This window comes from Octodon degus, unplaced genomic scaffold (assembly GCF_000260255.1).
Source record: "Octodon degus isolate 3935 unplaced genomic scaffold, OctDeg1.0 scaffold00075, whole genome shotgun sequence".
NCBI classification, from domain to species: domain Eukaryota; kingdom Metazoa; phylum Chordata; class Mammalia; order Rodentia; family Octodontidae; genus Octodon; species Octodon degus.
Genome location: NW_004524651.1, coordinates 10,982,392 through 10,998,677, shown reverse-complemented (window position 1 = coordinate 10,998,677; position 16,286 = coordinate 10,982,392). Strand labels below are relative to the sequence as shown.

Genomic DNA, 16,286 nt, shown 5'->3' with positions numbered 1-16,286 from the left:
AATGACAAGAAAAAGAGCCTGTACAGATTCAAAATAGACACAACTAACTTTCCCCCAATATTTTGGATTAAATCTGTGATTGAGAAACGCACACATATAGAGGGAAAACTGCTTTTAAAATTTGGAGAAGAAATAAAATGTACTGATTCTTATCTTCTTTAATTTTCAAAATAAGTAAGTTTATTTATTTGGTACAGGGCTTCACTATACAGATCAGACTTGTAGTGATTCCCCTGTCTCAGCCTCCCCAGCACTGGGATCATAGGTGTGCACCACCACGCCCAGTTCTGGTGGCTGGTGAGCACGGCCGGGGCTCCAGGGCCAGCGCAGCCTGTGGTGCCAGGGATCAAACTCCAGTCCTTGCACTTGCCAGGCAGGTGCTCAGACAGCCCATAATTCTTACCTTCTTAACATACATGAAGACTAGCTCCATGAAAATTCATAGACTATCTTCTCCCAGCACACAAAGTCTGACACAAGGACCCCTCAAGTCCACGACAGAGCACATGGCAGGACCCCAACATGCTGCTGCTTCTCCTGCGCACAGGCAATCTTAGAACCTCCAACAGGTGCTCCTTCCTGGCCTGACCTTTCCAGGAGTTACACTTCCCTCTCTATCAACTCCATGCAGCAGACGCTTAGCGCAATCAGGCGCTGCAACCCAAGAACCCCAAGGCTTCATGCGGCCCACACATCTCTCGTGAATATGCTCCCCAGTCCGCAGTGCCCAGCATGCACTCAGTACTGCACAGCCCTCAGTTGCAAGGTGGGCCATGTCACCGTGAAGGCCACAAAATAGGAACTCTAAACCCAAACCCAGAGGCAGGAGGTGGTCTGGCCCTCAGCAGCTCTCACCGAAACACGCAGCTTCTGGGATGTCAGGGAACATCCTCATGTGAACCACATGCTACCAAGAACAAGGTGTAAATTAGGAGGGGAGACAGCCAGCACACACTGAGCCTCCAGGTCTCAGGTCCCAGTGCCCCCAGCTTTGATGCCACTCCTCTCAAGGCAGGGAGAATTCCCACATATATGTGGCATGTGAGGGACTGGGGAGACCAGGGCTCCCCAGTGAGATGAGCTCGATCCCCGCCAGCCCTCTCCGAAAGACCTTGAGGTCCAGCTGCGGGATCTCCGCAGTACTCACCAGCACACTTGGTTCTTGTCCTGAGAGCTGGCCCAGGAGACCCCGTGCCTCCCTCACCCGGCCTGGTGAGCAGCACGCTGATCTCGTACTCCGTGTCTGGGTCCAGGTGGCCAATTTTGTAGCTGGTGGAGTCCACGGGCTGCCGGTCGCTCCAGCTGCCACTGGCTGTGCAGTACTCCACCTCTCGGGCCACGATGGGCCCGTCACCATTGATGGAGTTGGCGTTGAGCTGGATCCACAGGTAGGTGGCACCCACTGAGGCCAGCTGCGGTGGTGCGATGGGCACGGGAGGCTCTGGAAGAAAGGCAGAGAACTGTCCTTGAGCTGTTTGTGCCCCAGAAAAGAGAAGCAGGCCCGGGTGAGTGACTAAAGGGGAGATGTTCCTGGGGGGGCAGGAGCGCACAAGAGGGCTTCCTCCAGATGAGTAAGAGCCTGCACACTGGAAAGCGCGTTCCCAGCCTCAGGCAGAAAGCTAAGTCTTCTCAAACAGGTGTCATGGTGTACATCCCGGAAGGTCACTTGAGCCCAGAAGCCAGAAGCCAACCTGGGCACTGACTATAGGATCACCACATTTTTCTGATTCCTTTCCCTAAAAGTAGCAGGTACACGCACTCTCACATGGTGGTATTCAAGTGCTAGGCAGCATTCCACTGTCAGCCTCTTCTCTGAGAACTTTTTCAAAATCATTAGAAGTATTAAAACTCTCTACATCATTAATTTGAGCTCCCTTTTATTTATCTTTCAAAGATACCATTTTGAAAACATGACTGACATAACAGTTCCCCTCATCACAAATGCATTTCCAGGATGACAGTCCCCCAAACTATCGCAGTGGACTTTTGGAAAAGAACTGAACACTCTAGAGAGAAGCATCCACTGCTGCTGCTGCCCGGGGGCATCCACTAGCAGCCCTTATTAAAGCAGAGAACAGAAAAGAAAGCTCTGAATCAAAGAGCAAGCAATGCCCTGCTTGATAAAAGCCCAAGAAATCAACAGCTAACACTCATTCCAGGCCAAAGAAGTCTCTCTTGTTTAAAGCCCAGACCTACTCTGCCCCACTGTGTGATGCAGGAGAGACTCGTTTCCCAGCTTTCCCAGTGCATCAGTTAGATGCTGGCTGAGGCCCACGCTGTGGTGAGCGCACCGCCCGAGAACAGCAAGGCCGCTGTACAAAGTAAAGATGTGTACTTGGAGGAGTCACGCCCTCAGAAAAGCCCCACATGGCCATTTATCCACAGTGCTCCTGCAGGTGGTCTGCGCCCCTTTGGGGTGTTTTTGTTTTTCTGCTCAGACTACATGCAGGAAAAATAAACCCTCTCTGCCCTGTCCGTAGGAGGTGGGGACTTGCCTGCTGCAGGTCTGCCTGCCATCTCTTTGGCAGACGGCAAATCATTCCCAGGCTCATTTCCAGCTCTCAGAGGGCAGGTTCCATCTAAGGCCACAGCTGAGATGACGCCAGGTTGAGTAGAAGACCCCCTATGAAGCCACAACACTATCGTCCCCTCTGCCGGGGTGGGTGTCTGTCTTATTATATTCAAGGTGTGACAAGTCACACCAATGGTATAAGAGTGGGGGTAATTTCATTAGATAGAGTTGAAACAAGACATCAAATTTCGAATGTCATCCCCAGAAGGGATGACAGTCATTGTGTAAATGCACTAACCATAGTTCCTGTTGCTTTTACACACACGCTCTGTGCTTTAAGCCATTGTGACTGAACCCATAATGATTTAATACTAATTTATGGCATTAGGTAGTTCCATGACAAGAGGTGGGCCCTTTATAGGACATCCTAGGGCACTCATGTGGCCAGGCACAGGTCAGTTACTTCCACGCTGCAGGGGCTAGCAAGGGCTGTTGAGCTGCCACTCAAGGTGCAAATCAGGGGCACAGGGCCAAAGGGGGCTTGGAAACGACTGGGAAACACATCCAAAAGAACTTTTAGTAGTAAGTCAACATTTAAATTAGGAATACATTGTTCACAAAGGGAGAGAAGAAATAGGACGGAAGGATGAATCTCATCTCATCAAAGTAAAAAAAAAAAAGGACGAAGCAATTGAAAATATTTCTTTCTTTCTCCGAAAGGATCTCATTATGTTATGCTCCCCAGGCTGTGTCTGAACTCGAAATCCTGCAGGGCCAGCTTTCAGAGCGGCTAGGATTACAGGTGCACACCAATGTGCCGAGCTCAAACTATTTAGCTCAAGTGGAAGGGTGCCATAAAGCTAGCTCTAGAGCCGAGCAGCAACGCGAGACCTTGCACACCCGGGCACAGGGTACGCTTGTCTGCACAGGCTTCAGATCTGCTTCCTCATTTGTGAGCTGTTAGCACTTCACACACTACACAGCATGGGACAGGTGCTATGGTAGAGACAAAGAGCCTGCTATTGTTCACCACGAAACAACTGTCTCAGGAAACATTAAACTAGTAGAGTCCAGCATACTGTCACTTTTTATTGGAAATGAAGTCTCTACAGAACGTGGTTCCACATGTATACATGGCGGAAAAGACAAGTTTCAGACATGAGCCCTGTGGACCTGACAGTTGCTGCTGTCCCTGGCTCTGTCACATTCCTCAGTGAGCCCGAAGGCTGCCACCTCGTCCCAAGACAGGAAAATGTCGGCCATGGGCATGAGCAAGACCCCTTCACCTTTGTGCCTGAGGATGAGAAATCTCTCACTTTCTTACAGCTCCCTGAAGTTAACTTTCCTACAGATGCAGTTTTTAAATTTGCTCCGTAGAGACAAGGCAGTGTGGAGGCCTGCTCAGCGCTGCGTCCAGGGAAACAGAAAAGCAGCTCCGGATGGCAGAGGAGAAAGAATCCCAGAAAGCTGAGGCAGGAGGAGAGTGAAAAGCCACCAGCAAAGAGGAGGGTGGCCACAAACTCAGCGCTGGACACTGCGCCAGCTCTTTGGTCCTCCCAGGTCTTTCCACAGGGTGCAGTGCAGTTGGCAAGGAAGAATTCAAATTTTGCTATAAATTCTAACCCTGAACTGCAAGTAGTAGCCAGTTTTACCATAAACTAAATACTTAAGAGTGTGTTGTGACTGGCAGTTGACTCCAGTAGCTGTGCCAGCATCTGCCCCTCCTAAGCATGGCCTTCAAGAAGTCCCCACGCTCCCCACATCCCCAGCCTCCAGCTCAACTCGCTCCCACTGTCCACACTGCTCCCAGTCTGCCTCGGGCAGTGGATGCCCAGCTGGCACCAGCAGCCCTACCAGGATCCTAAGGCCATGACAGCCACAGGTATGCAGGGAACAGTATGCCAAGGCACGGCCCTGACCCCACCCACAAAGCTAGTCCTGGGATTTAAGCCAGTATTTTAGGGGAAGGTTGAGGGAGGAGGGTAATAAATTTGACTCCAGCTTGGGGAAATCAACATGTTCACAGACCTCATCTCAAAATAATTAAAAATTTATAAAGGGGTAGGGATATAGTTCAGTGCAAAAGACTCATGTCCAGTTCCCAGTGCTGCAGGCAGGACCTCCCTGTCATAAGGAATTTGCTGGTATAAGAAGTAGTCTACTCTAAGAAGATCAATTTCACCAATTTTAGTATCAATTTTTATCCATATTTAACAAATGCAAAAGAAAAATAAAGTGCAGGGCTGGGCCTGAAGCTCAGCAGGACAGCAAGTGCTCAGCTTACATGAGGCCCTGGGTTCAGTTTTCACCAGCAAATAGGATAAGAAAAGGCCTCATCCTGTCCTCCTAGGAAAAGCTGTGGTGGCCTGCCACGGTTGTCTAAAAATGCCTCCTGGTACATCTAAAACACCCCAATTATCTTTTCTGGAACCAAAAATTGCCTAAGCAGCTTAATACGATCAACTCCATAGCCCACAAGAAAGCCTTAAACCAGCTAAAGGAAATGATTTCCCTCTTCTTTTATCCCTCATCCACCACCTTCCCGAATATAATGACTCTATTTTGTATCATGCAAAATATAGTACCAGGGCCTAACCGGGACATTACGAATGCTAACACAGAGCCATCAATAGGCCTCGTGTGATCCGCCAGCGCATTTTATACTGACGCGGCTTTCTTTTATTAACTACCCTGATAGCCTAAACACCCTAGCTGGTGAATATTTGCATTTTAAGTGATTTTCTATCTGTAAAAAAAACTTTCATTCCTTAAAAAAATTTATAGGTTGTAATCTGTACACAGAGAGCTGGCAGAAGACCTTGCCAAGAGCATATTCATCGCTTTGTGTGCCACTAGGACAACATAAATAACTGATATTTTTGAAAAAAAATATTGCTCGCACGCAAAATTTATACTTAAAATGCAATCCAGTGGCATAGCCTGCCATCCAACTCTTGCTTAGAAAGAGGCAAGGATAAGTTTGAGCTTTAAACAAATAATGAACAACAGACTATTTTGCGGTATAAAAATACGTTAAATACCTTTAACAACCAGTTCTGCATAGTTTGATATCCCGACACCTCCTTCAGTGCGGATCATGCAGCGGTACTTCCCGGCGTCGCGTTTGGTGGTATTCACGACGCTGAAGGAAGCCATGAACCTTCGGGGACTGGTGGTCTTTGTCTCCTTCAGCGGAGCATCGGGGACATCGATGCCCTGTATTGTGGGGAAGGGGAGCACAAAAGGAAGCAACATCAGCTGTCGCATCACAACTGCAAGACCCCTGAGGGCACACACCCCTGCCCCTGGCCTGTCACCAAGGGTGGCTAATCGAGAGCAGTTGGCCGGGAAACAGTGATGCTGGGGGTGCAACTCTTCAAAGATCCTGGGGTGCAAATTGAAAGGCAGTGTGCAGAAATGTCCTGCTTTGAGCCTTCCACAATACTATGCTAACTCAGCCTAACTGGGGGTGGGGAACAGAAAAACAGCATGAGAAAAACTTTATTTTGTTCCTTCTCTACATCTGTTTTCGTTACACTTATCTTATTTTTTAAGCTTGGCCAGGGAACAAAATTAATTCATCTAGTATCTCATTACTGACCTCATTTTGTATATGGACAAACAAAAAATTTACTATGAATAACAGTAAAATGTACATTAGCTATCGTCCCACTGACCACGGCAGGGGCAATAATTTAGCTTTTTGGTGTTCTTCTCAGATTAAAAACAAAAACATAAACACCTCCAACAGAAGTACATGTTTAGTAAGTACTGTCCAGTATGGAATACAACAAGAGCTGTGCTCTCCAGGAGGGCCTGCATTCCTGGGCCACAGGACACAGATTCACCACTGGGCCAGGTGTGGCCTTTTCTATCCCTGGGCACAGGCCTCTCAGTTATCCACACTCATGGAAATCTATATGCTTCCAAGAGCTTAAGCACCCTCCAAAAAACAACCTGGACATTTCCATTTTATCTCCCCTCCCACCACTACAGGGAAGAAAACTATCGCGAATATGTTCCTTGTAATTGTTTGCAGAAATCAATAGCTGAGGATCTCAAGGTGACGCATGGCGGGCACTGTTTTGCCTGCTCTGCAACCACAGTACTCCTGGGTGCCAACTTTGTGCTACCACAGTGCCAAGACACTAGGTGAGCAGACGGGCTAGCACCCTGCTGCCTGCACTGACCCAGTGGCACAGGCATGGACTGACGCTGACCACAAGTGCTGGCTAGGATCACAGGCCCAGCCGATGTCACAGTGCGGACCAGCTACGCATGGACATGGAGGTCTGTGGGAAGAAGTGACCATGGGATGAGGGCCTGGGGACATTGACAGGCTAAGGAGGAGGGTGGAGGAGAGTGGCCCGGTCACAGGAAAGGCCTAGAGAGGCCAGGTGATCAGAAGAAGCTGGTTAAGGACAGGGCAGGCAGCCAGTGGAGCTGGGGAGCAGGGGAGCTGTGTGCATGGAGGGACCTTGGGCTGTATTAAAATGCTTTTATCTAAAGCTGTAGAGTGCAAAGCTGCAAAAGAATAAAGCTCAGCACATCATTCCGAGACTGGCAATACCCAGGGTCCTTGCAGCTTCCACTGTTGAAATTCTCACTGGTGGCCTGGCCTAATGGACACGGTTTGGGGTGAGGCTGAGCAGGGTGCCACACCCACCCGCACCCCTTAGTGCCGTCCCTTCACCGGGCAGCTAGGACCCCTGGCAGCACTGCCATGAGGACAGAAGATGCAGCAGGAAAACCGCCGAACCCCCAGCACCTCCACACCCCTCCTGAACTCTGAGCCAAGGGGACCCAGGAGAAAGGTGGCCAGCCCTTAGGATCCCAGCACTGGCGCTGGCCAGATGCGCAGAGGCCCAGGGCTTGCTCACAGAGAGCGCAGGACTACACAGAGCCTCCCACCAGAATACAGGCAGCCTGGGAAAGCACAGCCTCCGGCACGGGCAGTGTGGCTGCGAGCGCGCAGGATGCACGCAGGGACAGGTGCCCACAGCTCCCAGGAGCAGCTGTGCTGCACCAGCAGAGCTGCCGCTGCACGGAAGGAAACTCCAGGCGCACCGAAGAAGAGCTCTGCCACGATAGCTTTAGTTTATCTGCAGAAAGTCTTGTTTAGAGCTTAAAATACTGTAAGTCAGAATATATAATCCCACAATGCCTAACTGTGTGTGTGTGTGTGTGTGTGTGTGTGTGTGTGTGTGTGTGTGTTTTACTAAATGGCCTAATCTGGAACTGACATGCAGCACCAAGAGACTCTGAAGAAGCAGTACTGACACAAGAGGAAGAGTTCTCCGCACTGCACACGGCAGTCTCCAAGATCCACCCTCCTCCCAAGAAGCAAATTCTATTGCTGGTAGAAAGCTGAGACTTATTATTCTATCAAGCTAAAGTTGCCTTGTTTTCAAACAAGGAAGGAAAATAATCTCCAGTTTTTATGGAGTTAATTTAGGCCCTAAAGAAAGGCAGAGTCACATTAGTAAATATTTTGTTTATTACAATAACAGAAAGGACAGAAGCTGTCAGGTGCTCCTGGCGTGACTCTGCCATGGATACAGTCACAGAGACCCTGCAACATTATTCCTAGTAGAAGCAAACCTCAGCAGGATGTTTACTCAAGAGAATTTCAATGTGTGTGCTCAGTGACTCCTCACAACGCTCCCAGGTTGTAGAGGGGCTCCCAAGGCCAGGAAGCCTCCTCGTGCGGGGTGCAAGCTTTTGGCCTGTTCTGCCCTCAGCCCACACACTGGCAGAAGGCGCCCCTGCCCGGCCTGCATGTGCTCTGGGAACTCTCAGGAGATGCCACTTGTGTGGCTGTGCAGAGAGTTTGACCCAGCTTCTCCACGAGAGACACACAGAGACGGAGGTGGGTCCATGAGCTGGCCCTACGCTAGTCCAGGACCCATGCAGGAATACCAAACCACACATTCACACAGCGTGGGCCCCAACATTCTGTAGCCCACCCCAGGGACCATCTTTCAGGAGCCACACACTGTCATAGTAGGAAGCAGAGAGCAGAAAGCAGCAGCCTGTTCCTGACTGAGGTTAAATCTGCTTCGAGGAAGAGAAGAGCCAGGCAGCAATCTACAGAGTGGTCCCCGGATCCCGCAGCACGTGGATGGAGAAGGCTTACCCAGGAGCTGTAGGTGCCTGACCCTGCCTTGCAGCTGTGCGGGGTCCTGGGGCAAGGACGATGGCAGGAGCTCGAGCAGGCTTGGGGCCAAGTGTGCTCCCGTGGCCTGGGAGTGGGTGGGAGGAGAAGCACAACATGGACGGTGCCGGGGAGACATGCTGAGGGCCACTACTCCTGACGATGACAGGGGGGCAGGACTTCAGGCAGAGGGTCAGCAGCCCCTCTGCAGGGACAGAAATGGGCCCAGAAGAGTCTGATGGATGCCATGGAAATCGGTTGTACTGCTTCCAGAAATCCTAGTGACAGATGACAATGGAGGACAGAGAGGGAAGGAAGGACTGCGAGACGTCGGGAGGCCGTCTGTGAGTGTGTCCGCTCTGGTGCTCCAGGTGCGTCCCCTGGGGACTCCGAGTGCTCAAGGCCAGGGGCTACATCTTACACAGCCTGTGTGCCCAGGCGTAAGATACACAGAGCTAAAGACATTAACTGTCTTTGAGGACCACGGCCCCAGTGGGAAAAATGTTCCACAGGCCAAAGAGAAAGAGGGGTTGCCACATAGCCCACGGATTCCCCACACCCTCGAACCGGACGCCTAAGCTCTGCGTATGGGCAGACCAAGGAGGCACAGAGAACGCTTTGTTCTGTTTTACCTCACAGAGATGAAACCTTTCCAGGCTTCCTTTCTTTTAAAGTTGAACTTAGGAAGCAGCTATGCACTGGGCAGAGCCTGGAGGGAAAGGCTCTGAAGAGGGGCTCAAAGGACAGAAGCTGAGAAAGCAAGGAGGCGGCGGCTTCCGCCCTGGAGTTTCCGCCAAGGACCCTGCACACGCTGATTTCAGGTCCTCTGACCCCACAGAGGTAAGATAATGAGGCTGTAAAGTTTCAGGTCACTTATTACAGTAACACAATGAATGCTGACTAAGAACAAGTGCCCAGCTTGCTGGCAGTGTACAGAGGGGACCTCTAAGCTGTCAGGGCTGGGCAGCAAATCTTGGTGTGAGGCTTGGTCTCAACATCCTGACAAGAGTTCTAGTCAAAGGGTTTCACTGTCACCGAAACAAAAGAACAAAGCTGGTGGCCTGGGCTGATTTACCAGTCTCCAAAGTGCACCAGAAAGCACCAGTAATCAATCCAAAGGAGCGTGTAGCAAGAGCACAGGGCAGATGTGGACCAGCACAGCAGGACACGGGTCGGAATCAACCCTCACCTGGACGTGCACCGACTCTGAACAAGATTCTGAAACCCTTCTATGGAGAAAGGGCAGTGTCCAGCTGATGGTGCTGGGGCAACTGGATGCCGGCCTGCAAAAAGGCAAGCAGCTGGATCTGCCCACCACATCAGATACAAAATCAGACGTAAATGCTTAAATTCAAGAGCTACCATCGTAAGCCTCTCAGGAGAAATTTTCACAGGGGAAATGCCTACCCGGCTGGGACTGGGCAGCACCTTCTGAGTGTGATGCTAGAATCAGGGCCACAAAGAAAAAGCAGGTAAATGCAAATTCGCTCTAACTTTTGCTCATTGAAAGTCATGAGTGAGACAGCAAAAGGACAGCCCAAGGAATGGGAGAAGGGATTTGCAAGTCATTTATCTAATAATAGATGAAGATTTCGAATAATTTAAGAAGTCCTATAATTCTACGATACCTATAAAATCCGATTAAAATTGGACAAAGGACTCGAAGAGATACTTTTTTAAAAAGATACACAAATGGCCAAGTAGCCCATACTAAGGTGTCCATCAACACTGGGCACCAGGCGAGAACAAGTCCAAGTCCCAGTGAAGCAGCACTTCCCACCAGAGGGGCCACTAATACTCAAAGTTCAAGCACAGCGCATGAGCGTGAGGATGGAGAGGGGCTGGAACCCCTGCATGTTGCTGATCTGAATGAGTCATTCAGGTAAAGAGCACTGTAGCAATTGCTCTGAGTTACAATGTCTACATTATAACAGGGTGTGGTTAAAGGAAGCAGGCAGGGCCTAACGAGAAGCCTTCAGGGCATCTGGGAGCCAGGAAAGGCCAAGCCCGGTGCTGTGGCCCCTCCTCTTCCCCTCCTCCCCCTTGCCACCCCCACTCCTCCCCCTCCCCCCATCTTTCCTCTTCTTCTCTCCCACCTTCCTTTTCTTGCTCTTGGACACGAGGTGAATTCAGCCTTAAAAAAGGGAGGGAATTCTGCCATAACGTTACAAGCCAGATGAACCTTATGCTAAATGACATGAAGAGAAGATGTTGTTATGCAAGGTATCCAGAACTGACAAACTGCAGAGACAAAGCAGTGGCCACTAGTGGCAGAGGACAAGAGGGGGATGGGAATTAATTCTTAGTGGTTTTTGCTTCAGTGATGGAAAAGTCTGGAAACAGATTAAGTGGTGATGGTTATCCATGGTTGAGAATGTACTTGTGCCGCTAAACTGTACACTTATTAATAAACAGTCCAATTATTTAATACTGGGTGACCCAAGGGTGTATGTTCATATTTCCATTGACTTTTATAAGCTGATATAACATGAAATATAAAAAAGACAACTTTACCAAATGCATTCAATACAAGAATTGACTGGTTCAAATGATACCTGCCCGAGTGACCCTCAGGACAGTGAGTCTGAGGAGAAACGTGCTGCCACAGAAAACTGTTGCGTGTTGAGGAACGATCACAACCGTGGACGTCATGGCACACCTCATTTCCTACAGCTCCAAAGAAGACGCCACGGGCTGCTCTTGGGCAGCAGAAATTTCTAGCTTTGCACCTCATTTGAGACTTCCCCGAAATGCACTGCAGTGTGTGGGTTAAAGCGCCTGCGCCGAAGCCAGCGGTGACAGTGACCAGCTGGCAGTCCCAGGCACTCGGAGGGCCGCGGAGGGGGCTCGCTGAGCCCGGAAGCTCGGGCCTTGTGGACCGTCCGGGGCGGTGGAGAGAAGAGCGAGGGAAGGCCGTCCTGAGCCAGCTGTGGGGCCAGAGGCCAAGAGCCTGGCGCACGCACGCGGCACTCCCTGCCCCGAGGAAGACCTACGCCAAGTGTATTCGCGAGGTAGTGAAAAGAGAAACAGCTCTAGGCCAAACGTTTAGCTAGAAAAACTTTATTCAATACAAAGAGTAGAAAATACATATTTCTGAAACTACATCACTGCATCACTTAGAGCTAACTATCACGTATCACTATTTAGCACACTGCAGTTTATTTTGTCTATGCTATACATTATTTTAATTTAATAGTTGAGGGTCAAGGGTATAGCTCAGCAGCATAAGCACCTGCCTGGCAAGCGCAAGGTCTTGAGTTCAGTCCCCAGTGCCACAAAACCCCCACAAAATATTAATTTAATAGTCGAAGTGATCTAAACCACACAGAAAGTTATACGTCTTTAACTTCTCCAAGGAGTCTCTGGAATTTTTCATAATACTAGATAGATGTTACTAGATTGCTGACAATTTTATGTAGGTATGTTTATTTTGTAGTGTGTCTCAAGGCTTTTACAAAATGAAACTGCCCTTACTAGATCGCATTTTAAAACAAATTACTGTCAGTTTCACCATTTGCAAAAATGTTAAGTTTCTTATCGTACTGTGAGTCTCGGGCTGTGCTACCAGCCCACAGCTGGGCAGCACTGGGGCAGTCTTGGAACCCACACTTGCAGAAGTGGACACTTCTCAAACTGGAACACCCAAACCACACCACGTGGCACAATTGCACTGTGGACACCTGAGGACGAGAGCTAGCCGTGCGACTACAGCGCAAACTTGGAATCAGGAACGCAGAGCAGTATTTAAAAATCTTCAAGACCAGTCACTCAGATGGTGCCTATCTCTTAGATGTGCGGCGCGACCAGTGACTTCAGGCAAGCGGAGAGCCCGTCCTAGAGCCCTGGCGCCAGCACTGAGGCGTCTGGACAAGGAAGCAGCAGAGAACCAGAAGCTGGGCGGATGAACGGCAGGACAAAAGCAGGGGAGCGAGGGAGGGGAGGAAGGACCGGCAGCAAGCCTGCAAAGGCGGAGACTAGAACAGGAACGGCAGAGCAGGCTGTACAGTCGCGTGGTGGAGGGGCCGACGGGATCCGGGGCGGAGTGGAGCAAATGCAGACAAGCCCAGACCGGACCCCGGAGAGTCGCCCACGCGGAGGCAGCCCCTGTGTGACCCCCTGCCCTCCTCTGAAATCCTGCTGTGTGTGCCAGCAAAAACCTCTCCCCTTTTGTCTCTTGATGCTGGAAAGCTGGTCAAGCCCACCAGGGCCTTGGGTTCCACACAAGCTCAGGACCAGTCCATGCGGTGTCCTGGAGCAGCTACTACAGTGGGCTAAGGACAAGGGAGGGCAGCAGCATGGGAGGCGAGGGGACAGAGACCTGAAAAAAAGACAGAAAATCTCCCTACTCTGGTGCCAAAACCCATTTCCTGGGCCCTTGGGACGTGAGGGAGAGATACAGGGCTTCTGGTCCTTGGCAAAGGGATGGGCACATCTCCTGCGCCAGCTCAGAGGTGGAGAGAAGAGTACCGAGGAACCAAAGCCTGGGCATTGTGCACCAGAAGTGTCTGTGACTCACGCAGCTGAGAACACACGAAGGTCAGTCACAGAGGAGGGCAGCAAAGCTAGCTACAAAGGCAAACGGTAAATTCAGGCCATCAAGACAGTATCAACCGAAACCAAAGCCAAAACACACTGTACACTATACACTATAGTCCTTCGCTCCTTCGCTGCAAAACCAGACATACCTTGTGGATAACCCTAAAAGTGACTGCTCCGGAGTCACTACATGTTAAGAGGTGGGTGACACTATGGAGCTCATCTTCTTCAACACTGAATCCAATATCCAGTTGTCTTAGTGGGGAGAAAGGATCTGGGGAGGCAGGCAGCTCCCCCTTCTTTCTCCTAGAGCTGGGGCCAGCCTAGCACCTGACATCCTGTCCAGGGCGCCTACTTCCTGCACTGCACTGTGCAGCAGGCTCGATGGAGTTCAGCCAGGACTCAGAGGTCACCTCGGCCGAGACACAAAGACTCAGAGATGACCAACATCAGGGCTGCAAGCACAGGTGGGGGGTTAGCAGGAGGCTTGGGGAAGGCTGGGTGGCATGGCTGTGGGACCCCAGGACAAGCCATCAGCACTTGTTACGATCCTTGGCAAAGAATGTGGCTCTGAACTAGAATTTTTAAATTGTCCTAGTGTGTGCTGCTTATGATTTGGCCCTCCCTGGAATGCTGGGCATACCCCCCCCACATGCCAGCCAAGCTGCTGATCTGCACCAGCATCCCTCAGTTGGGACCCTCAGCAGGAAGGCCAGATTCCCTAAGCAGCCTCATGTCCTGTCAGGTGAGGCTGGTGGGCAAATGGGCAGGCAGGGCACAAAATCAGCCCGAGAGAGCACACGCGCTGTAGGGTCTGGGTGTGAGTCGAGGTGACACAGGCACACGTATGAGGCGCGCGTACCCCAACACCGCTCTGCGAGGTCCATGGGCCCCGCTGATACCTTCCCACCCAGTGGCCTCTGTCCCCCAGGAATATTCTTCTCTTTGTCCTCACAACCTAGGCTTTCAGCTCGCCTGTGTCCTCAGTGGAACATCAGCTGACAGAGCAGAAGTGGACCTGCAGCCGCCCACAGCCGCCGCTCCCCAGGGCAGGGCCACCGCTCCCCAGGGCAGGGCCGCTGCTCCCCAAGGCAGGGCCGCCGCTCCCCAGGGCAGGGCCGCCGCTCCCCAGGGCAGGGCCGCCGCTCCCCAGGGCAGTGGCCCAGCTCCAACGCACTGTTCTGTCCTCTTGCTTACTACAGCTGCTCTCGTCCCAGCTTCCGGGCAGGGGCCACAGGTGCCCTCTGGCCCCCACTCCAGCACAGAGCCCCCCCAGGCCCGACCTCGGGGTCAGTGATGATGCAGCACAGCGCCACCCGCACGCCCGCATGCCTGTGGTTCTAGCAGCCCACCTCCTACAGGTACATCTTGGACGTAGCCCAGATGCCAGCAACAGATGAATGGGTAGGAAAATGTGGAGTTTACACCAGTGGAGCAATACTGTGCCATAAAGAAGGATAAACTTGAAGCATTTTTAGGAAAATGGATGCACGCTGAGACCAAGATGTGAAGTGAAATAAATCAGCCACACAAGCTTAATTAAGTACTGTGCGGTTTCTCTTATATGAGAAAGTCAAAGTATAAATGAGTTAAAGAGCAAAGCAAAAGACAGTAGGAAACAGGAGAGAGGTTTTTTGCAAATGAAAAGGGACTGAGAGGAGGGAGGTGCGGGGCAGGGAAGGATGGGCCCAAAGAATGGAGACCTGTGATGCCAGGATCAGCGGTTCTCGGGGAAGGAGCTCGTTCTGCACTGCAGAGGTGGACGGAGGAAATGAAAATGTAGAGAACAGCGCCTTTGGGGAACACGGGCAGGGCTGCGTGGTGGGCGGCAGGAAGCCTTTGGCCCCTGGAGCCCCTCATCTGAGAGGAATAGAATGTTGGCCGGGCAGATCGACTCCCGAGCCCTGCTCCCTGCTGGCTGCTCCCCAGCTCTGAGTTGGCCAGAGAGGGCCATTTGGCTCAAGCCCGGCAGGGCTGGGTACCTCGTAGTCTGTAGGGAAGTGATTGTGGTTCCAGATGGCCATCAACAGAGAACAACTGGATGTTTGTCCTCTGACCTCTCCCAGTTTTCCCAGGGTGAAGACACAACAGCCCCAGCAAGCAGTGGTGTGCCCCCTTCTCCCGGGGAGCAGAACATGGAGCAGGGACTGTAAGCGGGCATCCCAATGGCCCTTTGCCACCCCAGAAAGCCACACAAGGCAGCCTAGACCTGCCAGGAACAAAACCCTGGCACTCAGAGGATGAGCAAGGACCTACCGCAGGTCCAGATTGCTCCTGAAGTCACTGCTCTGCCCTTGTTACTGAAAAAACCCTAGGACTGTCCTGACAGTAGATGCTCTTACTGGGTAAACAGCTCTTTATGAAGGCCAGCGTGTCTGTAAACACACACGTTATCTCGATGTGAGCAGGCTGGGAAAGGTCCTGGAATCACTTGAGAAAGATGTGCAGCCTTCTTCCTGCAGCAGGCTAGCTGCAGGACTTCTAAGCACGCAGTCACTGAGCAGCCTGAGGATGCACGTGCAGGGTCACGGACAGCCTGGCCACAACCACTGCAAGGAGGGAAAGAAATTGAGGCTGGGAAAGCTGACAGCACCTTCAGTACAGTGACTCAACATGGGCTGCGGTAGGGGACAGGGTCAGGATCTGGGGCTCCTCCGATGGTCACACCAGAGAGGACCAACCTGTGCCCCATCCCCCTCCTGGCACCCCATGCCTTGCCTGGCACAGCTGACCTGGGCCTTGCCACTCGCAAAGGCCCCTGTGCGACTTGGACAGTCTCAGCTCAGTGGCCAGCAGCCTCAGCCGGGCAGGAATAAGCCAGGTTGAAACTCTTACATATCTAAATCCAGTGCTAACACCTCCAGCAATCTCCTGTGAAGGCCCATCTTTTTCATTTTAATAATTAAGATAGGCCTGAGCCTTGGTTTCTAGACTGTAACTCAGCTACCCCACATATTGGCAGTGTAGAGGACCATACTCCCAAGCTCGGGTTCCGTCCTTATACACTATCATATATATATTAACGAGTGTACCTCGTTGGCTAATGAATATACAGGTAGCCAAGGAGACACGCAGACACCCACG

At 51.4% G+C, this 16,286-nt stretch overlaps 1 protein-coding gene across 1 annotated transcript in view; it reads right to left on the bottom strand.

Moving 5' to 3' along the window:
• Ptprm (protein tyrosine phosphatase, receptor type M) overlaps positions 1-16,286 on the bottom strand; it is a 681,934-nt gene that overhangs the window by 396,409 nt on the left and 269,239 nt on the right. Inside the window, exons 7-8 of the mRNA XM_023720402.1 lie at positions 5,554-5,728; positions 1,148-1,441 (exon numbers count right to left, since the gene is read on the bottom strand). Of these exons, the coding sequence (XP_023576170.1) occupies positions 1,148-1,441; positions 5,554-5,728 (469 nt within the window). The remainder of the gene's footprint in view (positions 1-1,147; positions 1,442-5,553; positions 5,729-16,286) is intronic.